Source organism: Ornithodoros turicata, chromosome 2, assembly GCF_037126465.1.
Source record: "Ornithodoros turicata isolate Travis chromosome 2, ASM3712646v1, whole genome shotgun sequence".
Lineage (NCBI taxonomy): Eukaryota > Metazoa > Arthropoda > Arachnida > Ixodida > Argasidae > Ornithodoros > Ornithodoros turicata.
In genome coordinates, this window is record NC_088202.1 from 122,286,578 (window position 1) to 122,312,729 (window position 26,152).

Consider the following 26,152-nt stretch of genomic DNA (forward strand, 5'->3'; position numbering starts at 1 on the left):
GCGGCATCCAATGAGACAGCAGGAGAAGCGCGCGCGTACCTATCGTGGCTGTGTGGATTTGGAACGGGTCCGATCGTAATGTTCCGTATATGCGCGGCATCATGCGCACTGCGGCATTTTTCAATACGGATTCACTGAATTGTAGCCCACAACAGTTCTCGCGAATGTTTCACTGACAACATTTATCTCCACGTCCATCGGATAGAGACACGAGTCGGCTTCGCAACGCGCAATATGTCTTTTCATCTAGACTGCTTCATGGCGTGGCACGCGCAGCATGGACTAAAAACACCGTTGCACGAGCTGAAACGACGTTCGCTGCTTAGCGCCGAAGCAAGAAAGAGTCCGGTATAATTTCGACTGTAGCTCCGTAACAAAGTCGAAGTTTTGAATTCTGATAACAAGTATACGAATACCATGTTGTTGTGAAATTAACATTGTTTTTGTATTTTAGTTCCCTTTTAACACATGTTTGCGTTAACCAGCTCCCGTGACCTGGTGGCATCGAGGATGGTAATCCACGCCAAGATTGAGGGGTGACCCGGGCGATATACTTATACGTGAAAACGTTCAATGTACAATAGTTGGTTCGTTCATTACCACCCAGTTTCTAAAAAGAGTACTTCACCTTAGCTTTTGCAGTTTACATCTTCTAAGAACTTGCATCAACTATGTTGCAAGCTATTCAAGATTATACATTATACGCTGTTAGCATAAATTGAAACCTTCCGCGTTTCCGTTACTGAAAAATCAGTAATGAGCTCTGTAAAATCAAGATGTTTATAACCATGTCCCTCTCTATGCATAACAGTAAGAAGGCTAAAGGCCGGGTCCCATAGCCTCGATTTGAGCAGCAGCAGCAGAGCTGCAGCGACACGAGCGGTCCCATAGCACTGGACGAGAGCAGCAGCGCTGCCGAGCTGCAGAAATTCCCTGCTGCTCTCGTATCCGAATTTTGGTTGCTGTGCTGCCCTGTTGCTCTGCAGCCTGAGCAGCCGGTCTCGAAAGCCAATCAGGAGGCTGGTTGGTATGTTTTCCTTCGACGGTGTTTAGGGTTAGCAGGGCGGTGAGTGACGGCAGAAGGTTTGTGTCTGGTTGTTCTGTGATTTGTTTCCCAAGACCTGGATACGCTTGTGATTGCCAGTAGTTTGGAGCGAGTGTTCAATCATCGGGACTGCGTGAAGTGCGCTTTCAGTACATAATTCAGTTCATAAAGTTCAATAAAGTGTTCGACCGAACCTACGTGATACATATGTTGTGTACCAGTTTAGCTACATGTTCGCTTGTTTTCTGGAAAGTACTTCAAAACCCGTGACCTGATAACGTACAAGCAAATTGCCGTGTGAAAACCATACCGACCACATTTCTTGTGGTCGGTATTCCAAGACCTTGCTAGGTGGTTGTAAATGAAACTGACCCTTGAAAAGGGTTAGATGGAGATAGACAACGTTCAGACAACAAAAAAAAAAGGTTCGATAGGGATAGATAATGAACCCATCCCTTGTGAAAACAGGCAGAAAGTGAATACTAGCAGAAGGGGCATTTGTTTTCGTTAGACAATTTTATTTCACTGAAAGCAACGTACGCATTTGACGGTCACTGTAAATCAAAATATCGAATACTATAGCAACGAGGCAATATTTATACAACAAAATCCCGTAGAAGAATCTCCACACAACACAGCAAGGACTTTTCTGCACAGCAGTGGGACGAACCTACGTTGAATGTCACGAAACTGACTACACATCAACGAAGAGTCAATCAGGTAATACTAGGGCTCAGACCACCACCACACTCATTTCAAAGTCCACTTATGAGCTCCAAATCCACAATATATATCTCACACAAACGCCTTTCACCTAGGATTGCGTTCCTAGGTGTGTGTACTAAAAGGCTTAGCCACTGCGTACGCCTTCCGAATGTGCGGATGGATGGATGGTTTGGCACCCCTGGCGGGCCTCTTTGTAACGAGGGTCCAGCTCCGACGGAGCGGACATGCAGTAAGAAATAAAAAGTTCACAAAACTACAAAGAATACACTGTTTCTTCCACTCAGTCTGCCTCTGTTGTCACAGTCTCTTGTCCGGTAGATCGTCGTGTCTTTTGAAACCAACTTCTTAGTCTTCTTTTCGTTTCCCTGACTTCCGTTTCCGGTTCGTCGTCGTCGTCTGCGGTGAAACCCAGTGCATTTTCGAGCGAGCACAATCGTCGAGTTCCCAACCCCTCACATTCGAGAATTACATGCCTAATATTTTCCGGTGCTTTATCCTTGCAGAGCTGACATCGTTCCTCTATGTCTTCGTACTTACTCCTCAGTACACACTAAACTTTTTTACACCTATGTTAGTGTAAGAGGAGCGTATTTTGCAATATACACCCAGATCACACTGATATTACACCCCTGCGAGGCTGATCTTATCATAGATGGGTGTGAATTGGGTGCACATCCATATTGGTGTGTTAAGGGTGTACTAAGGGTGAAATAAGGGTGCAATGGTTTAAGGCTGTTTTGCCTTATTGTAAAATGTTTAACATTGTCATGGAATATGAACGGTGTGCACACTGAGTCTTAATTTTCCTTTATACCAAAACAAGTAAGAAACACAAACATTATCTTGATGGTGAGTTGATACACCAAGCAATTCCTCAATTCAGTGTTTTTTTGTGTGTATAATCCAGTTAAACTTAGACATCTCACCCTTGGTTTTTCCTGCAATGCTAGCAGGGCTATCGAATTTGCAGACGCTCGCAAAACAGGCGATGTATATAGTATCTGTTTTGCTCTTAGAAAGGAAATGCCTTTCTAAGTGAGCTTTTGGTTCGTCATTCCATTTATGTGATGTTTCAAATGTATCTCTAACTTTAAGCGTGTGTATCCTTATCCGTATATCAGACCGTATATTGGTCCACTATGGCACCAGTTCGTAATTGCTATATTTGGAGAACACAATGCATTACATGTTCATGTTATGCATTTACTTTGGCTGAAATGCATGATACACTCACTATAGCACCAAAGCTGCAAACGTTACGCCACACCGAAAATTGAATCAGTTTCAGTTATAGGGTATCGTCCAATTACCAATGTAGACCAACAAGCCGCACACCCGCGAAGTAGATGTTACACCCTTTCAGAGGTGTGTATGTTGTGAAATACACCCTGAGAGGTAGGTGTATTTCATTACACCTACAAAACTTTTACACTCAAAGAGGTGTGAGTTATGGTACACCCACATTACACTCAAAAGGGTGTCAAAAAGCTTAGTACTTAGTTTGTACCCTGGTTCGGAGCGTTCCCGATCTCGCGTCGAATAATAGCCCGCTCTCCAGTGTGTTGTCACAGAGATGTGCCTCGTTTCTTATGGATGATGCGGAATGTAAACAACGCCACAGTTGCCAACACGTTTTGTGTTTCCTAAGCCGCTGCTGCCGCTAATTCAAAACGAAGCCATGGGACGCCTCCAGCAGCAGAGCAGCTGCAGCAGAAAGCTGCTCTGCTGCCATGTTGCCGTGTTGCTGCTGCCGCACCGCTGCTGCTTTGCTGCTGCTGCTCGCATAAAGCTATAGGACCCGGCCCTAAGGCTGCGTTCCAATACCTCGCGCCCGCGAAGCCGCCTGTCTAGGCAGCTGAGTAGACCCCTTTGCCTGTCACTATTGGAACAGGCTTGCCTGGCCGAGGCTCCTGTGGCGCCATCTCGTTGCTCACGCAAGAAATGCGTACGGCGCAAGCGCAGCAGGACTCTAATGTGCTAAGTTTGTAGGACATCGTGCATAAACTGTCACACCATCACGACTAAATATGTGTTGCAACTCTCTACGCAGTTTTAAAAGACATACCACTATGTGCAACTTTACATTTAAAGCCACAGCGGGCACGCTGGTACCGTCAACGCGCGTCTCCATTCCGGCTGTCAGATGGTCAGGCGTAAAGCTAGACTGCATCGATGCGCACTTGGCGGTAGCAGACTGAATAGCGGACTTGACGAGATTTGGAACGAGACTTAACATGACGGCACTTCCGGTTAGACCGCTAGGCAGTCCACTAACCGTTGTATTGGAACGCAGCCTAAGTCTGTCGTGCGTCAAGGTTGTCTGATGACTGTTCTTTACGAGCTTCAGTTTGGAAATTGAGCGCTCACAGGAACTGTTGCCAGGGATGGGCATAAATACATTTTTTGAGTATTTAAATATCAATAGAAAATACTTTGTTGAAAGGGGAATTTAAATACTCTTCATAAATACTTTTTAATGTGAGTATTTAAATACAAATATAAATAGAGTATTTAGATACTGCAACTACTATCATAAATACTGCGAGGAAGATGTCTTCTGGAATAACAGACATAACGATGATCATAACAACAAATCAGCAAGGAACAATAGCACTTATTTGTTAGATTATCATGGCGATTGTAATATTACAAGGTTCTCGAAAAGTGCACTTTTTAGGCATCTTCTGCTCGGCCGTACAGGTCCCGACAAAAGTTTACGGAACACGCGAGCGGTGTATTTTCTCCTCGGTACGACACCCTAGCGGCAAGCGGAAGCTTGCGAAATCAGACCAATTCACTGCCTCGGAGGGGTGGACGGCTGCGCTCATAGCGACACACAGCGGTAGTTTCGGTATGACTACCGTATGTATGTGGCCGCAAAGTGAGTTGGATTTTACTGTTGTGCTCGCCAACAACATGTGATTCAACGATTGTTGAGACAGGGAGCTCGCCGCTATCATCGTGGTAACAAGGATGAATCATGGTGGTTACACTTTACGGTGTATTGCTTTTATTGGAAAGCCGTGATATGTAGACAAGAGAAAGAACGGTATCTTGTGAACAGTTGCTTTATTATGACCGACGCGTGAAGAGCTGATAAACAATTGACGCTGACATTGATAATTGATTGATTGATGACGTTGAGTCACGAGCTGTTGACGAGCACAACAGTTAAATCCAACTCAACTCGCGGGCACCTCCAACAGTAATCATACCGAAACTACCGCTGTGTGTCGCTAAGAGCGCAGTCGTCCACCCCTCTGAGGCAGTGAACTGGTCTGATTTCGCCAGCTTCCGCTTGCCGCTAGGGTGTCGTACCGAGGAGAAAATACACCACTCGCGTGTTCCGTAAACTTTTATCGGGACCTGTACAATCAGATTCGCGAAGGAGAACACCTCTCCACAGGTGCCGACGAATAAAGGCTTGTAGGATTAAGTTTGACGAAGATTTGTAGATGATGCTTTCTAATAGCGTCCTCGATAAACTTGCTCCGGAACTGCCACGAAACCACAGTCTTGAGTGGCGCTCTACACTGGCGGTGCCCTTTGCGGAGGCATTATCGAACATGAAACTGCACTGCACTGGTGGATCTGATGGATACTAGCATGCGCTACCTAGAGATCTGTGCTCGTTGTGGCTCGTAGGCTGCGCGACCCGTAGCGAGAGGCACCTGGCGAGCAGCACGATCGAATGCCATGCTGACGATGACTGTCTGCTGCTAGTTGCCCGGCTACACCTGGCTACTTGCCTCTTCCGCCTTCCTCCGCGCTTCCGGCAATCGCGATGCTTCTTGGGATTGCACTCTGGCGCTCGGCCAATTTTCTTGGTGTGGGTTCGGGGCAACTCAGTGCTGCACTGAACGGGTGCACTCCTTTAATCGAGGACGTTCAGTGCGCACCAGTGCAGTTTATCGAGGATGGCAAGCCGCACCAGGTCGCACCGGGGCGCACCGGTGCAGTTTATCGAGGACGCTATAATGCACACGCTAGTGCAAACACGGCGTAAACACGCCCCAAGCTCAGCTTTGCCCTTCTTCCCGAAAGGTCAAATCCAGGGTAACTTTAAGGTATGAGTCAGCATATTCTGTATTTAGGAGCATTTATAAAGTATTTACAAGAATAAATACCTCTAAATTCGTATTTAAATATAATTATAAAACAGTTTTCAAGTTTGTATTTAAATACAAAATATAAAGACATGTGTTTATATTTTAAATATTACTTTAATTACAATATATTTAAATACTGCCCATCCATGACTGTTGCCAACCATCATAGTGAGATATATACGACTCACAAAAAGTCACGCCTTTTCACATCCACGTGCGAAGATGTGACACCGACAGCTGTATCGCCCACGCGCAACACAGGCGAAACCACAGCAGAGGTGGGGTAATTACTTCTATTTTGTAATGCATTACCATTACTCATTACTTTTATATAAAGTAATGCATTGCATTACTCATTATTTTTGGATGCTAGTAATGTATTAATAATACCGTTACTTTCGTCATGTAATGACATTACTCTGGCATCACGCTCATGATCACAGTTGTCTCGCGACGTAAAGCCCTGAATTATTATTACTCCGGCATTACAGTTACGTGTTTAGGGCACAAACTTGAAACACACCACGCAGTAGTTTTCTTCCTTGCTTTCTTTGTTATAGGCAATAGTTACCCGAATATTCAAAAATCGGTGCCACTCAGACTTGTACACGTTACTTGAAAAAGGTAATTGATTACCGTTACAATTACTCTGTTGGCAAAAATAATTTTTGACCTTTACAAATTCCTCGGCTAACCGTCAGATGGTCGAAGTTACGTTGCGAACGACGTTGCGTTACGAAAACTTCGACCATCTCTGAAGCAATTTTTTTATGTGCTGTTTTGAGTCGTCATGAAGGACGTTTGTGAGTAAAATGAACGATGTCACGAGTGGGAATATATGGGATGCGTGCTGTCGAATTTACGCATTTTCGGTAGGCACCCCTCACAAAAAGACTGTTGGGTGCGTTGCCTCAAATCGCAATACAATGTACTCACTATGAGAAGAAAGGGCATTTCGAGACGAACACAATGATGTAGATTACCTTCGGGTATCACAATTGAGAGAGGACTAGTGAGGATCCCAAAACGTACCATATTTTACAAATGAGGTAACTTTGCGATTTTTTATCTCCTCCAAGGCAAACCTTAGAATCTTCAGAACTTAGGATGCAATGCTATCCACCCCTGATAATATGCAAAAAAAAAAAAAAAAAAAAACTGCAGCTGGATGTGTTGAATAGTTATGAAGCTACGTGGCGTCAAACTTCGTAGGAAGCGCAATGCTCGAAATGCCCACATCTGAATGATAATTCATTAAAAACTAACCACCAATTATTTTCAGCTACTTTCAGCGCCAATATGCCTCCTAGGGACAAGGCTTTAATATATGTTTCAAAGAAAAAAAAATGGAGTGGTCGACCGGACTGCCCTGCCTGATTCGTCGTGAAATCACCCAGCAGATAGGAAAGGCTGTAATGGAGCCTGTGGGTTGGTTTCGTGTATCAGTAAAGCTTAGTCAGAAGGTAATCGATTACTTGTAACCGATTACTCAAAACTGTAATCAGATTGCTTGAAAAATTACTTGCTCAGAAAACTAATCGATTACTCACAAAATTATTACTCGAATTATTTATTAAATACAATATTATTACAATTATACAATTACACAATATTACAATATTATACAATTACAATATTATTATTATTAAATTAGTATTACTCGAAAAAGTAATTGATTACTAGTAACGCAATTACTTGTAACGCGTTACGTACAAGTCCTGCGTTACTTCACTGTTGGGTCATGTTGTCTTCGTGCAGCCAATGCGCGTTGGGCAATATTCGGGACATTATACGCTATGCAAATATGTCAGCCTTTCGCGCAGCCCCTCAGCTTTTCCCTTTCCTCCCGTGCACTAGAACGGTCTCATTAGATCGCTTTCAAAAAAGGTACCACAACAACTGCACGTGAGGTCCAATGCACGTTGCTCGGTGGTTAGCGTGCTTGCCATGTCACGTCGAGACTGGGAGGTACCCGGGTGCCGAATCCTGGTGCCGGCTGTGCTGTCTGAGGTTTTTCCTGGGTTTTCCTCAGACACTTTCAGATATATGTCCGCACAGTTCCCTTAGAAATCGGCCCAGGATGCACATTCCCCAGGGCGTCAGTCGTGACGTTGCCCACATCTGTGAAGCCGACAACGGCGAGACCTTTCACTATGGTGAGCTAGACCACGTTGCTTCATCTTTTTCACCGTAGTGTTGTAGGCCCGCCTGCGAATCCAACCTTATTGCTGCTTTCTGAGTGGACAGACGCGTTGTCACGTGCTTTCTCAAACTTTTTCTTGCCCACATACGTGAGGCCGACAACGGCAAGCCCTTTCAACATCACCACCACCACCAAACTTTTTCTTTCTCTCATGCGCAAAGATGTGCTGTCGTAGCGCATTGTCTTGAATATTGCCCGGCGCGGGGGACTCCGGCGTGCCATGACGGATCTCCCGGCGTCAGCGTGGCGTTGCCAGGCCTCAATAGCTCCCCGTGTTCGCGGCAGTAAAAAAAATATTTCCACCTCATAGTCACGTGGTGTTACGACGTCAGATATCATAGTTGATACCCATACGCAGAAGAGCATTGCGCGTTCCACGATTGGTTGGCGAAGTTTCGAAATAGCATTGTTTCGCGGGCAGCTGGTCTTGGCGGGCAGTTGCGAGAAGAGAAGGGCGACAGTGTCGCAGCGTCGACGATGTCGGTTGACAGCACCTATGACTGCATTGTTCAAAGAGAAATGTGTTCGTGGATTTGTTCTTGTGTTAAAGTGACTCTGCGCGTGTTGTGATGTTTCCCGACACAAGTATCCTACGAGCAGTCACAGTCTCTCCAGTTCAGAACTGGAATGCAGTGGCGAGCTGACGCCTTAGGAACACTTGAGCGCCGTCGCATTTTCGAATGCAGTGACACCACAGACAGGATTCGTGTCGGCGCGACACAAGCATCTCCCGTTTCGTTGTAACCTTCGATGCACTGTGAGCAACAAAAGAAGATGCTCACCGTGAAATCCCATGCATTCATGTGAGCGTCGCTCGCTTCTGGGAGTAGACTGTGTGTTTTGAAAGTTCGAACTTCGTTTGATTGCAGTTAATAAACGCAACGCTTTGGGCTCTGTGCGCACGGTGAGTATCTGTGTCAGACTTTTGAGTCAATACGATGTACCAAATAAATGTGTATTTTGTCAAAAATTTACCTATAGTTGTTTTGGAATACGTAATAACGAGCGTCAGGCATGAAAACAAGAAGTAAAAGCCGATGGTAGCCATGACCGGCCGAAAGGCGAACTAGACTGAGAGACTCCTGATGGGCCGAATGCTAAATATCATAGTTCATTTTCCCCCATACCCAGTGTTGCCTGAACTATCTCAAACTATGGGCTGTATGGGGAGCTGTGGGAGCCTGGCGTTGCGTCTCCGTGGGAAACGCTCGCTCAAAAGCGGCTCGCCCACCTACGGAAGAGGGTGGACGCGGGAGTGAAGTGACGTACCTCCTCGCGCAGCGCGCTAAGGTGCACTCCAACTGGTCTTGATTCGCCGACCATGCGGTAGCGATCGAATACTTCACGCTCTGCGGCAATAAAGCCTTTGAGCGATCTCAACAAAGGAACTGCGCTGTTCAGGTCGATCTTTGGACTTCGTAACGTCTTGCTGCTCTTGTCTACTCTTTCCAAAACATCGTCCTGAAACGCTGCACAAATTCCCGTTTCAAGTCTAGACATTGTGTCAATGAGACCGCCGGCTTTAAAACGCAGATCAGTCACTTCATCTCCATCGTTAGCAATGACTTCCAGAGCATTTAAGAAAAGCACTGTAGCACCTGCCTAAGGCTCCCACAGCATCCGCTGTGCAGGACCATCGTGTGCCGGTGGCTCTTTCCGGTTCTGGAACGGGCTGGTCTTCTGAGGAGTCGCCAGAAGTCGTTGTAGTGAGGTTTTTTATTTATTTATTTATTCTTTTTTAACACCGCGAAGCAACTGTGGTTATGAGCGGTTTACAGACGCGGACAGATGGAGAGAGGACAGCAGGAAGGAGTAAGCGACAGGGGGGTTAATACGCGTCCTGGGCCGACTTCGGCGGGAACTGTGCGGACATTTGTTGTGGCGAGGTCTGTCAGCACGTTGTGTCTGTGTATGGGGTGCTGTAAAGAACTCGTATATACCTGTTCGAGAAAATCGAAAAGACCAACAGCATCAGGGCAACACTCGTCAGCTGATTTTGCCACCAAACTCAGAGAGTGCGCTGAGCAAGGAACCCACGTGGCTGGAGGATTTTGCTGCCGTAGGTCTTGAACACCTCTGTGCTTTCCGCTCATGGACGCAGCATCGTCGTAAGAGTGTCCACGACAGTACTTAATGTTTATGCCATGTGCGTCGAGGTACTCGTTAAAGCTTTGAACGTGCCCTCAGCCTTATTCCCCTTATCAGACATGAACCGTACGAATCTTTCAACTGGCGTAGCATTTTTCAAGTGCACGAAAGTTGTAGCTATATATGTCATTTTGGTGAGAACCTAAAGCCGTACAGCTTACAGAAGAAAGCTGAAGAAACAACAGCCTTCCGTGCTCCAGATATCTTTTTCTGCCAACTTCAATGTTCAAAAGAATCGTGCGCTGAAGTTTTCATGGCCTGAAACACGTTCAGGGCACATTCCTGATTTCGCGGGAACGCGAACGTGATGACGGTTCGCTGCAGGCTGTTTCCAGTACCTTTCCCGAACATAATATGCAGTACAGTGCTGATCTGGTTTTACAACAAAAAGATACTGAGCTAGAAAACGAGTAGATAGAAGCAGCACCGAGGTAGCAAGTGAGTCTGTAGCTTACAGACATAATATTTAGAAAACCATATACGCGACGTTCTTACCAAACTGCTCTAACGCCTTTAATCGCGTGACTGTTTTGTTACCCCAAAATAAAGTCCACACTGAGCCTAAGCCTAAGCACTAAAACTAACAGCCTAAGCACAGACACATGGTAAAACAACAGAAGACAGATGAATCTTCTTTGTCCATGAGTCGTCCGTGTTGTGTCATTTTCCTCTGTGCCCATGGTCAGGCTTTGTAATGCGTTAGTATTAGGAGCGTCAAAATGGAAAAAGCTGTGCATGTCTGTCTGTCTGTCTACCTGCCGGGCTGTGTGTGTGTGTGTGTGTGTGGTGAAGCCTCACCGAGGCGGAGGTGTAGGTGAACATGTAAAGGCGATAAAAAGGGTAAATGTAAATGAAGGTAAATTATTTGATATTGAAGTAGTTGAAGGTAATTAAGAGCAATAGGTAAGAGTAATTAAAGGTAATTACAGGTAATTAAACGTAATTAAAGCAAGAAAGTTGAGTTTCAAGGTAATGAATCCAAGTTATGTGTTATTAAGAGAAAGATTAAAGGAAATTATAGATTACCGAAGGCAACCCCAAGTTACCGGAGGTCATTAAATGTAATTAAAGAAAATTAATGTCAATGAAAGGGAAATTGAGAGTAGTTAAAGCAAGTAAACGTAATTAAAGGGAATTAAATGAAATTAATGATCACATTCGGTAATTACAGGGTAATTGAAAGTAACTGATGCTAATTAAAGGTTAATTATATGAACTTACCTATAGTAATTGAATTGGTAGAACCGGAAGTCAATTCTAGACCGGAGGTCGACAGAAGTCGAGTTCGACCGGAAGTGGATAGCAGAAGCCAAGTAGAGGCGGTAAGTGGACAACCGGAAGTCGGGTTTAGACCAGAAGTGGGCAACCGGAAGTTAGGTTCAAGCCAAAAGTGGATACCCGGAAGCCAAGTATGGGCCATAAAAGGCGCATAATGCTAACGCATTTCTCTCGCGTTTATCTGTAAATCGCCACTGAATTTTTCAGTGTGGAGATTCTCCATCAGCCAGCCAGCCAGTATCTGTCATCTTATCATTTACTTCGAGTAAAGCACGTCAGATTAATCCCAATGCTTAAAGGACATCCTTTACGAACAAAAATAGACAATTAAATAAATAGACAATTTGCACACTTTTATCACACACCTCGATGGAATATACTTCACGCTGGAGGGAGGTCATAGAACTGGGCACTAAAGTGAACAAATTTCTCGTCACGGAATAAAAAGATATACCATTACCTTTCCAAAGAAACAGGACTTATCATTTGCATCGTTCGTGCGCGAACGGAATATAAGTTACCCCTCTTCTCACCTTCTCAAGAAACGCGGCAATGCAAGAGGCCTGTCATTGGTCTCCTCAAACGATTTGTCCAATCACCGCGGAAGATGGTTTGAGGAGACCAATGGGATGCCGCTCCGCATTGCCGGGCTTTTTTAAAAAAAGGAGGGAAGAGGGAAAACTTAAATTGGCGGTTCCGTTCGCGCATGAACCGCGAACGACGGAAAGGATAAATCGCGTTGCTTCTTGTTCGTCGTTGTCTTCCCTCAATCTCAAACAATGTCGTCATCTCCGTTTTTACATTTAATTGTATTGTATTGCCGTCAAGGTAACTGCACCTTTCATTTCTCTAGGAGACATTTTTGCACTTTTGTGCCCCTTTTAAATTACGAGGAATGTCATGGAATGCATCAAGATGGACGCACTTCTTCTGCTAGGTTTAGTTTGACATATTTCGTGCAAAGGCGGTAGGGGGATTCCACAGCGATCACTATCGTCGTAAACCAGCTTAAATCAGCTTGCGATCTAGTGAAGTTCATGATTTAAACTGTTCTTCGTTCTTTTTCCCCCGTGGAACAAGCGAACCTCATATACACTTAAACGACGGATTTGAAGTTTGTTACTGTGCACAAATCTCCTGGACACACGGCAGCAATCAATAGACGCAGAGTGGTCAGCGGAAAACAATACAGCGGTTAATATACAACAATACAGCGGATATACAGGGTGTTTCACCTAAAGTGATAAAACATTCTAACTGGCTACGTACTCGTCGGAGGATTGTCAGACTTTCGGCAATTACCTTCTGGAAACTTTTGCCACCATTGAGGAAGGCTTTGGACAATTTTTAATTGCGGGAAATCTATTTTTTTAATTGAACTTTGAAAATTGCCCAGCGAACCTCACTTTTTTTTTTACAGAAATATGAACTCCTCCACGGATAACCACACACCTAACCGAAACTATGCGCAGTATCGCAACAGAAATAGTCTGAAAAAATTAGTAAAAATTCGGCTTTAGCCCCGCTTGCGTGATTGTCGCAAAGAAAAGCGCACGATATTTGCGGGGAGAGGAGGAAGTGTTTCCGCCTCTTGTTTTACCTTTCTTCGCGCCGGGTTGACCTTGATGTTGGTGACAGACGACTAATCACAAAGAAAACAAAACAACCGTCTTATCACAAAGAAGCCAAGACAAATGAAGGCGCGCACACTTTCTCGTCTAGACTCAGATTTCGCGCGCGCTTCGCTGCGAAAATCAAGGAGGCGGGGCTAAAGCGTAATTTTTAATAATTTTTTCCACTATTTCTGTTGCGATACTGGGCATAGTTTTTGTTGGGTCTGCGGTTATCCGTGGAGGACATCATGTTTTTGTAAAAAAAAAAGTGAGGTTCGCTTGACAATTTTCAAAGTTCAACTGAAAAAAATAAATTTCCCGCAATTAAAAATTGTCCAAAGCCTTCCTCAATGATGGCTAAAGTTTCCAGAAGGTAAATGCCGAAAGTCCGACAATCCTCCGGCGGGTACGTCGCCAGTTATAATTTTTTATCACCTTAGGTGAAACACTCTGTATATTCAACATGTATATACAACATATATATACAACAGCGGATTAGTACACAACAATACAGCGGTTAATATTAAATAACTTTCTATAACTACGTTACTCGTTCGCAAAATATGCGTCTTCCATAGATATCACACATTTAGTGTGAAACAATCCTACAAGCCGTAATGCTATAATCGGAACCCAAATCTGAGACAAATTGCACAGGTGGGCTAAAACTTGTTCGCTATCCGAGACAGGTAGCCTCTTTAGTAATTATATTGTTGCATTACCTGCCCGTAGTCATGCCAGTTAATGTTCCTTTCTGTGTGAACGTTTGCGCATACTGTCATGTCTTAACCGAAGATGACACAGCGTTTGTAGTAGAGCACGTTTATTGTCCTTAACGTACAACATTAACCTCAGCTAGGGGTGCAACAAGAATGAAAGCTACTGCCTAAAACGCAGTGCTTTTAACAGCCCAAAGGAGAGTGGGGAGAGGAGGATCAGCGCGCATGCAGGGTAGGAGATAAGATTGCGCAGCGCGTCTGTTCTATCATACATAACACATAGAGTGCCACATAAGCGAGCCATTCGCAGAACGAAGAACATGTAGGGGAAAGTACAAAAAAGGGAACTATAGAACTGTTCCTTCTAGCGACGGCTGCGATGCGAAGATACGCCTGTAAAGCGTGCTCTGCCACATGGAAACGCTTTATGCGGAGGAGCCTGCTTTACACCTTCAAGTTCACACGTATCACTTTGACCAGATCCAAGTGTATCCAGCCAACAACTACGACGGCTCCTGTTTCACTGAGTAATCTATTTGATGTCGTTTGACGGGTTTATTGAAAGTGGGAATTTGCTCAAGGTATATGAAAAGAATGTAAAAGAAGAGTCCCGCGCATTGATTATGTGATTGGAAGGTTTATACCGCAACTTTGCCGCAGTTTGTCATATTCGAAAGGAATACTATGCCCTGAAGCATATACATACTTCCTTGATATGCGGCTATTTCCATTGCTGTAGTAGGTAGGCGTGAATAACAACACCACGCTTATGCCCTTTTGTGAAACGACGGCTTTGCAGCTTTCTGATGCACAAGACGTGAACACATTGTAAGCCTTAGTGTAGTGTATTGCTGTACTACACTAGATATAGACGAAGCGAAAAATGAAAACTTGGATAGGAATAGAGAGCAGAGAGATCACATCGGTGGACTTTCAACATACCACACGACAGGACAGTGCCATTATTCAGTTGGGGACTGCTCCGAAATCGCTCCTCCCTTGCTATATGCCGCTGTCATTGTTGCAATGCAAGGAGACAAGAAAATGAAGAAAAAAATGGAAGAATAACTGAAACAACCGCTGTGCCACGCAGAGCAAAGCAACTATAACACAGTAAATGAATACACGAAAAAAAAACACTTCACTACTGCGACTGAATGACAATGATGCTAGCGGCGCTAGAACATAGGGCGGCGAAGCCCTGAGTTCTGTACGCAGCAACTCGACAGCGCATTCGCGAAATTATGCAAATAGCACGGGAACAATTTTTGCATTTTCACGTCTTCTCTGCAATATCCTACGAGTACCAAAACTCACGACATACAGTTGAATTTACGGAATGAGCATTTCGTTCTACAGAGCAAACAAGATCTCAAGTTTTAGCCCCGAGTCCACCCACTCTGCGTATAAAGTTCAAGGTCCAGCGCAGTAGAAGCCGAGCCAACTTTCTTTCGTGAAACTGTAAGTGAAGTTGCAAAACGAACGAAGGCAAGATTGAGAAAATGAGAGTTGGGGGAACCGCTCAAGCAAAAACATGATAGAAATGAAGAGTACGGCGGGTGCAAGTTATGTGACAATGGAAAGATGTTTCAACAAAGGTTTCGCGACAACCTGTTCGTTGGAAGCAAGTTTCAAACGTGTTCAAAACGGTGTCCATTGTCTTTAATAAGCTTTCTCCAAACATATTCCAAATATTTCACACACAAATTTGCAGACCGTCACGGAAAGCGTTGCGTCATTTAGCCCAAATGTCAAACGTCTTCAGAGTGTCAGGAAAGCTCACAAACAGCTGCCGCTCTAAATCGCAACACTTTCCGTGATCGAATGACAATTTTTTTACACTGATGATGATGATGATGATGTTGATTATAGGTATTGAGAGATGTTATTTCGGCCCCTTGCTTTCCATGTCACGGTTTTGGTTCAAAGTGCGAATCGCGGACAAAAACTCGGAGTATTCGTTATTTTGCAGTAGAATTTGTGGATTATGAATGGTTCGGGTACTCGAATGTCGGAGTTAGTTGGATGTTCGGTGAGATTGCTCAGGTAGCCGACTCGGATAGTACCTTATTATAAAATGTATAGCACAGTACAATCTCTTCATCATGATTTGAATATACCAGAAAAAATATTATATCGGCCTGAGAGTAGCAAAAAAAAACAGAAAGAAATCAGGAAAAGTATCCTCGAGGGATTCACGACTCCGACACCGCCAGTCAGTAAGCAGGAGCTTCCGCCGTACCTCTTCCGCCTTGAAAAGCTCTCGTACCACAGAGTCATTATCATTAGTCATTTTAATGTTTCTGCAGTGGCACTCCGTTATCAAAATTTGTATGCAGCCCACAAGGTCTCATTTCATCCACGAAAATAGCGAAGATAGCACGTGCAAGATTCACTTTAGCCAAAAACTGCTTGCTGAAGTGATGACACAGTCAGTGCGTTGTCCTGAACGCGGCTTTATGTATAACGTATTGTTTCGTGGGAAAGAAACTGCTTCTGGCACTTTAACACTTTCCAGTCCCTTAATTAACCTCGCTGCTGTGTGAATTGCGAGGGGAGTCAGTGCCTTTGATAGGAAGTCCGAAAATAGTAAATTACCCGACGGCAAACCGTGTCAGCGCCGTGGCTTTATTCTTTAGTGGATTGTGCGATGCTTTGAAAGCTCCCTCTGAAGAGAGATGCGTACAAAGATACTGGGGGTCAGTTGAACATTTCTGAACGTGATGAAAAGCCGAATGTTCAAATGTTTGGAAGGAGTTTAGTTGAGATGAAAGAGATAAAAAAGTATGGAGAAGGAGGCACTCATTCTCTTATTTTTTTCTTGTCTCTTTCAACTCAACTCAACTCCTTCCAAACTGCACCTTTTACAAACAGGGACACATGGGAATGTTTGAAAGGAAAGATTGATCTTTCCTCCAGCAGTCCCTGAAAGTATCGTATATTGACTGCACTTGCTTCCGCTGCCTCCGACAGATAATGTCGCATCCAAATTCTACAGGATGTGGACGATTACTTCCTATATTCTGGGTAAGTGCCGTGCTTGGGATCAAAATTGTTGGGGTTTCTCTGTTCCTCGACACAGAAGTCAAATGTACGTTACGATTGCAGTGATCTCCGCTCAGGGTGTAGCAACCATACGACGTGAAATCATGGACGTGCGTGCGGTCAGAAAGATGGACTCAAACATGCGACGAACAGTCCCGATAAACCGGTCCCAAGCGCCGTCCATCAGAGAAGCATCAGGGGGTTTGAAACCCCCCCCCCCATGCCTTGAATTGTCGGATACTTGCCGATATCAGTATCCCTAGGTGAAGCAGGGCTGATCACTATATTATTTGCACACACCAGTTCCGCAATCGGACCGGATAGCAGTAGCTTAACTGGACCTCTCATAGACAAGAGGCGTCTGAGAGCACTTATGAACATCGAAGAATCCATCGACATCAATGTGTATCGCACGGATGGAAGTATCACGTAAGCTACACATCTTATCTTATGCTATGTAGTGATTCGTCCTTGCTGCGACCATTTCACCGACATGGGTCGGAACACGTCCAGGCCCACATAAGTGAACGAAGGGCAGGTGTGCAATGATGCGCCGTTGAGGCCGGTTCCCTGATCGAGGCATTTGACGCTGTTATGGATCACTGTATCGATGCAGCCCTTTGCTCCCACAATCCACTGTCCTGCTCCTTCAGAAAAACGATGTCCTGGATGCCCAACCGTTTCGTGATATGCTGCTCATGAGGAACCATGAGACGAGCTATAGTTCGTTTTGGTCAAGTGTCGAGTCTTGAAATTGTCTCCTAATTCTTATGGGACCATCTGCTGTCGTTTGGCACTCCATGTTTATTCGAATCTCCTCACAAACATTTCGCCTTGGACGCTTCTTGGTTTGAGTTTCACCGCAGCGGGAATGTGAGGATGATGATGGTAGAGAAAAAATATGGAGATGTGAGCCCGCTTACCGCGCGACAAGCTACTCCAGACCTAGTAGGAAAAAAATCCCACAAAGACGAGAGCTGTGCTATGCTCTTAACGAAGGGGTCGAGTGAGCACTGTACACTCAGACGATGAATCACAGGCCATTCGCCCAACCACGACGTCAAAGGGTCGGCTATCAATACGGTCCAGGGATCTCTCAACTTGCAAACGGGCAGCGTGAAACTGGGCATATTCGAGAAGAATATGTTTCGAATCTTCACGTACACCGCACGTTGAAAACGACGAAGACCGAGCACCACTCTTGAACAGAAATGCGTTGGCCAATGGGACATTAAAGCTCAGCTCCGCCGATTTTCGACTGCGACAGAATGGAGCCATGCTTGGGTTGTGCGTTCGTTTCCGCACAGGGAGCATACATGTGAAAAATTTTCACCCATTTGTTTGTAGTTTTTAAGAAAACAATTTTTTTAATTTCCCTGGCACGGCGGTCCTGTGGTCGGCAAACCCTGACCAATCCCGGCTTCGTCCTGGCTTAGCCGCGCTCGTGGCTTGGCTAACGCCAAATCGTCGATGCGATGGCGGAGATCTATGGGCGAAGGTGAATGTTATGGGTGTGTTCCGTGATAATTGCTGTCGTTAATAGCCTCAAAGATAGTTTTGCCGGTCTTCTTTAACAAGCCTTACAGGATGGCCTCGTTGTGCAACGACGACCGTCGTGAGCGGACATTCTGTGCCCGCACTGTGCTTCATGCTACCAACAAGACCTAACACCTAACGTGTGACGTACCCGTACGCATTCTCAATAGCTTTGGCGGCGCACTATGCGCGGACTTGCTGCGCGTGCAGAAAGCACCACCGAAGCTATTGAGAACGAGTACGTGCTCGAAGACGAAGTATTTCTTATAAGAAACGTGATAAAACGGTGCGGTGGTCCCCGATAGCTCGTGACAGCTATTTCAGCACGATACAGCGGCCATGACGGAGTGTAAACGCAAACTGGTTGCTAGGCAGAGCTGGCTAGGTGTGGCTATCCAATCCGCACAGTTCCAAGTATGACGTCACAAGTGGAACTGCCGCCCGGTAGTTTTTCTCAAATTTCTCACGAAGGAGTATGGAAATTTGGAAAGCAATGTGCGTTTATGAATGAAGTTGGGACCACGGTTCTGAATATCACAACGTCTTCATACTTTCGGAACAGCAGCGGAGCTGCACTTTTTAAGTGGAAGTCTGTGAATCAAAGGGTGCGTTCAGTTTCAGTTTCACTTTATTTATTTAGCAATGCACAATGCATATATGATGCAATGGGGGACTGCGAGGTTGACCCTGTAATGCAGTCCCGTTTACAGACACTTATTCTAGCACAGTAACAATGGTCATGTGGAGCATGTACAGTCAAGGACACATGGATAATATTTCTAAAACAATAAAGAACAATTAACTTTTGCGTCACAACAGAAGAGATAAGGCAACAGCTACACGCCATTTACACGCACACCTTTTACAAACACTTGTTCCAGCACAGTAACATTGGTCGTGTGGAGCATCTACAGTCCAGGACACATGGATAATATTTCTTGATCAACAATTACCTTTAAGTTACAACAGAATTGATAAGGAAGCGGCTATACGAATGAGGTGTAAAAGCAGCATGCCGACTGTATCGCGATATGGAAAGTAACAAAATAATGTAATCGATGCCTATGATAACACAAGTATGATATGACAAGTGTGCTTCCAGACGTCTACTAAATTCACTTAAATTTGTGGAAGCCCGTATGTCGTCAGGTAAGGAATTCCATACTTTTGGCCCCTGGCAAGCAACAGAGTACAACAAATAGTTTGTTCTTTAAGTGGGAACAGTAAGGGTGTATGGATTCGCTATTCGAATAGTGATAGTTCGAATAGTGAATAGTTCGAATAGTGATGCGTCAAACATGCCGTCATAGTTTGCGTCATGTGTGCGCCTTCTAGTCAAAGTATTCGAACGAGCACTCTGAGCACCGCAACGCACACCTTCTGGTGTTGGTCGTTTGCGACGTATATTTAATAAAAAAAGTATCCATAGGACGCATAGCATGAGGGACAGCAAAGTGGGCAGTAATAGCAGACGACAATAATTTTTCGGAATTCAGCATGGACACCGGGGCAATTATGGCGTTTTCAATTGTCTTGCAGTCTATCTACATGCGCACAGAGAGGGATGTAGACATTGTATACAACAGGGTTGCGGAGTTGCAACTCCGGAGTTGGAATTATTCCAGAATCATTCCAGATTTAGCAGAGCCCAGAATGGAATGGTCTGGGTGCCTGGGTGGCAGTTTTGGTTTCAACGTGCTGGTTTCTGCCCTCGCACCCTTTGCACCACACCTGCACACGGTCAAGAGTGTGTAGCGGTTCCAGCGCCATCGCCATGGAGCGCCATCGCTATCCTCTCGTGCCGAGCCGCCCGAACGTGAGCTCGATGGAATCTCAACCAACACCTCCGACCATCCCTCCCAGGCAGGACGTTCCATCACACAGTGATGGGGCTCATCAACCTATACTGCACGCACTCACCGTCAAGATCCCCCCGTTTTGGCCGGGTGACCCAGTCCTCTAGTTCGCCACCGCGCAGTTCGCACTCCGCGGTATTACTGCTCAGTTGACGAAATTGTATCACGTCGTTGGGGCGCTCGGCCCAAACGAGGCTGGTCAAGTGCGGGACATCATTACCGTTCCCCCCATGGAGCTCCCATACGACGCCCTCAAAACTGCCTTGACCCGTCGTACCACAGCTTCTGAACAAGTGCGCCTCCGCCAGCTGCTCACTGCTGAAGTCCTCGGCGACAGGAGACCCTCCCAACTCCTCCGTCGCATGCAGCAACTCTTGGGCGATCGTGCTTCAGCTGTGGATGAATCGATCTTGCGCGAGCTGTTCTTACAGCGACTTCCGAACACCGTGCGCATGATCCTCACGACGTCCTCCACTGTGTCCCTGGAAGCCTTGGCGGAGATAGCGGATAAGATCATGGATATTGCTCCACTAGCCATTTCTGTAGTCTCTTCATCCACCGCCCCCGTTACCCCCACCTTGGCTGACTTTCAAGCTCTCCGTGATGAGGAAGCGCGACTCACTACCGAGGTCTCCACCTCGCTTCACCTTAGCCATCGTCCCCGAAGCCCCAGGCCCCGCAGCTCTCGCCGCGTCGGTCGTCGCCGCAGGCCCTTGCGCCCGCGGTCTACCGACTCTACAGGGTGTTGGTGTGGGAGACGACCACCGTGGGCGATGACAAAGCATTTGGGATGGCGTTCGATCACGTGGTGTGGTCCAGAGTAGGGGGGCTGCAGAGATCTTCGTAGGGCGTCAGTCTGCAGAAAAACTTCAGTCTGACATCTTCAACTTCAACTTCACTTGGTCTCATCAGTCGTCTCCCACACTGGTCACCCGAACGTGATTATGGACGGCAACGGAACGCAGCCCTTGGTATCCTCCTTCGCCGTACGACCGCCGCCCTTTACCCGTTCACTCCCGGACATATCGTTTCGGCAAGCAGAATCACAGTTCACCTTGACGCACATCACATCCCAAGCAACGAAATTTCACCATGCCTTGTCTGCCCTTCCCGAAGACATTATCAACTGTTCTGCCGCTGACGCTTCGTACGACGCCTTGAAGATTGCAGTCGTCGATCGAACATCTCCCTCTGACCGCCAACGCTTGCAAGATTTAGTGCTGAACGAGTCTCTTGACGACCGCAAGCCCTCTCATGTTTTGCGGCAAATGCAGCATTTCATCGGAAGCTCCAACTTCGACCGCAAGCTCCTCCGCGAGCTTTTTCTTTCTAGACTGCCTCCGTCCGTACAGCTGGTCTTATCCGCTTCGGACGACAGCGACCTACCGTCCCTCGCAGCACGCGCCGACAAGGTAACGGAAATTGCTTCCGCGCAAGCTTCTGCGCACACTCTCTCTGCGGTTAACACCACCCATCCGCAGTCCTCACCCAAAACCTGCGGTGCCTTCAGCTCTCCAGCGGCGCCATCAGAAAACTCGGGACTCATCGCTTGACGTGATGAAATGAGGCGGCTACCCGACTCCTTTAACAGGTCCACGCGCCGCGGCAGCCACTCTCCTAGCCATGCTGGACAGTCCCGCAGAATAGTACGCTCTCCAACACCTCCATCGTCATCCAACCGTCGTCCTGTCTGCTGGTTTCACCGTCGTTTCGGCCGCAGGGCACGACGTTGCGAATTATGTCCGGGTTGCCAGTGTGGGAGACGACTGGTCAGACCAGTTTATTTCTGAGCCCGAGGAGATCCCGCGCAGTGGTGTCACGCGGATATGGCCACTACATATCGCTACTGGATATAGCCGCTACATAGGTAGTGCCAAAACTTCGGCGACAACGCCCGCAACTGTCATCCTCCTTGTTCCCACTCGGGAAACGAGAGCGTCAGCAACTGACGGCGACCAGACTCGCTGACACAGTTACCAGTCGTCCACGTCTTTTCTTCATCACTGACCGCTGCTGCGGCACACGGTTTCTAGTGGACACTGGCGCTGAGGTGTGCGTCATTCCAGCATCCGCTGACGACGTTCGACGCTGCGCACCTAACAAAACCCTGCAAGCCGTCAACGCAACCCCTATCACCACGTTCGGCGAGAAACTTGTGACCCTGAATCTCGGGCTACGACGTGTTTTTCGTCTGGGTCCTAGCCAAGGTCCCCCACGTCATCCTGGGAGCTGACTTCTTAGCCGATTTCGGTCTACTTGTTGACATGAGCCGCCGCCGTTTAGTAGACATCACCACTAACCTGTCTGTTCAGGGTGCCGCCCTTCCAACTCATACCGTGGGCCCGACCCTCCGGCGGCCGCCACCCTCAAACCGCTTACGAGGCCGTTCTTCAAGACTTTCCGGCGCTTACTCACCCCCCTAACTGGAAGTTGTCGGTCCAGCACGACGCCGTGCATCACGTCGTGACCACCGGGCCGCCTGTGCATGTTTGCCCTCGCCGCTTGGCTCCGGAGAGCTGAAAGTGGCCAGAGCCGAGTTCGAGCACACGCTCGACCTCGGCATCGTCCAACCGTCCTCCAGTAACTCGTCTTCAGCTCTCCACATGGTCCCCAAGAAGACCGGGGATTCGCGGCCATGTGGAGACTACAAAGCCCTGAACAGTGTCACGGTGCCAGGTCGGTACCCCATTCCTCATGTGCAAGATTTCACCGCTCATCTTCACGGCGCCAGACTTTTCTCGAAGGTCGACCTGGTGCGTGCGTACCATCAGATCCCGGTCGCGCTCGAAGATGTCGGCAAACCTGCAATCACCACGCCGTTCGGATGCCTGCGTTGTTTCTGCGATGTTTCTGCGGATGCCTTTTGGCCTGCAAAACGCGGCACAAACCTTCTAGCGTTTCATCTACTCAGTCATTAGAGGCCTCCCGTTTGTGTTTGCATACATCGACGATCTCCTCATCGCAAGTTCTACGCCACAGGAGCATGTCGAACATCTCCGTGCACTTTTCACCTGGCTCAGCAACTTTGACATTGTAATCAATGCCGCTAAGTCCGAATTCGGCGTAGAGCGGCTCGAATTCCATGGCCACCTTATCACGAGCACCGGTATCACCCCACTACCAGCCAAGGTTCAAGCCATCCGAGACTTTCCCCAGCCGCCTTCGGCACGCAAGCTTCGGGAATTTCTCGGCCTTGTCAACTTTTATCGTCGGTTCATACCCGGCTGTGCATCAACTCTTCACCCTTTAGAAGCTTTACTTACCTCAGCCAAGAGTCGCTCTGTCGCCCACGACTGGCCGCACTCCGCCATCGACACATTTGCCAAGATTAAGCTCGCCCTGGCGCGCGCCACTCTTCTGGCGCACCCGGTACCCGACGCGCCCACTGTCCTCATGGTAGATGCGTCAGCATCGGACGTCGGCGCTGTCCTGCAGCAGCAAGTTTCCAAGCAATGGCAGCCCCTATCTTTCTTTTCGCGCAAGCTCAAGGACAGGGAGGTGCGCTATAGCACGTTTTCACATGAGCTCCTCGCTGTCTTCCTAGCCGTGAAGCACTTTCGCAATCATGAGCCGCTAACCTACGCCTTCGTGTCATCCGGCACCAACTACACCCCTCGGGAAGTCCGCCAACTCTCATTCATTTCTGAATTTTCCACTGATATCAGACACATCAGCGGCACGAAGAATACTGTAGCGGATACCCTCAGCCGTATCAACGCCTTGTCACGAGACCGACGTCTTGTCCCCGACAACCGTTTCTCCCTCTAAGTGTTGGCCAGTCACCAGGCTTCAGACGAAGAATTGGCCACGCTCCGCGCGGATGCCAATTCGGCGCTCCGTTTTGAGGACCTGCAGCTTACAGGAGCCACATTGACTGTCGTTTGTGACACCTCTCTTGGCAACCCTCGGACTTTCGTGCCGGTCGCCCTCCGCCGGCAAGTTTTCAACACCCTCCAAGCATTGTCTCATCCTGGCATACGGGCAACGCAGAAGTTGATTGCCTCGCGATATCTGGCCTCGCATGCACGCCCAGATCAAGCAGTGGACACGTTTCTGCTTGCACTGCCAACGGGCCAAAATACACCGCCACACTTCTGCACCTATCGCAAGTTTCCTTCCGCCGGATCAACGTTTTGATAAGGTGCGTATCGACGCTGTACGCAAGCCCCGTCATCGTCCGTGCACCAATCACTTCACGTTGCGCATCAACGGGAAGGACGACCAAGTTTCTATTCTAGGCTCAAGCCGGCTTACACGGAAGCCTTCCCGCAGCCAGGCTACACCATTTCTCAACCCAAAGTGCCTGCTAGTCCCTGCCCTACAGCCTCCGCCCGCCAGTTCCCGCCGCGCCGCCAGGTGTCCTGGGCGCCGGTACTCTGCAGGCACCATTCATGGACTTTGCCCATTCGCTAGGAGGGGGGCAGCTGTAGCGGTTCCAGCGCCATCGCCCTTTCAACATCACCACCACCACCACCACCACCACCACCACCACCAGCGCCATCGCTATCCTCTCGTGCCGAGCCGTTGCCGGCGCGATCTCCGCTGGGATAAAATCACTTCTTGAGTATCACGCAACACGAAGGTTGTCCCGCCTGTTTCCTTCAAGTGAAATAACCTTGTGTGTGCTTTTTCCGTGCTTGGTAATGTCAATCTCCTCTAGCACTGCTGGACTTGCCAGTACGGTTACCGGTCCTTTCCTTTTCTTGAGGGAATTAACGGAATGGAATTGGGTTGACAAGCCATTCCAGGAGTGGGAATTGACCATACCTTTTCATTCCGAGGAATTGAAAGGAATGGAATTATCGCAAATCTCCATTCCTCGGAATGGAATTGGAACTGAATGAGAGACCCCATTCCACAACCCTGGTAGGCAAGGTGTGTAGAAGTTGTGCACGATAACTCACGGAAGGACGAAAAGTAAGCAGAGAATTGTTCAAAACGCTCGCAAAAGGAGCACCCCGAAAGAGAGACTGTGGAATAAGTATATGGGTGTTAATTTGCAAAACGATCTTTCTTGGAACGTCCACGTTAGCTGCATCGTTAACAAAGCTAACCGGACCTTAGGATATTTGAAACGGCATCTCTCGTCTGCTCCCCCTAATATTAAACAGCTGGCTTACATCACATTAGTCCGGGCTCAGTTGGAGTATGCCTCTGCCGTGTGGGATCCATCTACTGCTTACTTTGTGCGCGACCTCGAAGCTGTTCAAAACCGCGCAACCAGGTTCATGACTTGTAACTGCTTCATATGCAAGTATCTCCTCATTAAAAAAAACATATCAACCTGGCCGAACTGCATGTCCGTAGGAGGGACGCACGCTTATCACTGTTTCACAAGTTCTACCATTCTCCTGCCATCAGGTCATCCTACATCAATCCTCCTCACAGAATATCACCTCGCATCGACCACGAACTCAAAGTTGCTGGCTTAAAATGTAACACTCAATCATTTTCAAATTCCTTTTTCCCCTAAGACTGCCATTGAATGGAATAACCTCCCGCCCCACATCCTTACCGTAACTGACCCGTCTCAATTTCGTAATTCTGTTTCCAGTGTATAAATTTGGCGTCATTCACTTCTGTAACCTACTTGTACAGCGTTGCTGTTGTTGTTTCCATTTGTTGTTGCTGTTTTACTGCCTTTTTTCTATGTATTATTTTTTTCCTCACTTCCTGTAACACACTCCTCCCGTGTAACGCCCGTATGGGACTTTTGGGAGTACAATAAACTGATCGATTCATTGATTAAAGAGACGACGAGAACCAGCTGCTGACGACAGTAGCGTGATGCAGTACCAGGATCGGCGTGCTGCGCATTTATCCTGCCCAAGGCGCCCTGCAATGGTCGATCACGACTATCATGCCACGTCGTGA

At 47.2% G+C, this 26,152-nt stretch overlaps 1 protein-coding gene across 1 annotated transcript; it reads left to right on the top strand.

Annotated features, from left to right (window-relative positions):
- The first annotated feature begins 20,508 nt into the window (after positions 1 to 20,508).
- LOC135385010 (uncharacterized) lies at positions 20,509 to 21,102 on the top strand. The gene has a single exon (XM_064614188.1). It carries the CDS (start codon positions 20,509 to 20,511, stop codon positions 21,100 to 21,102), a length of 594 nt encoding a protein of 197 aa, XP_064470258.1.
- The last annotated feature ends 5,050 nt before the right edge of the window (positions 21,103 to 26,152 follow it).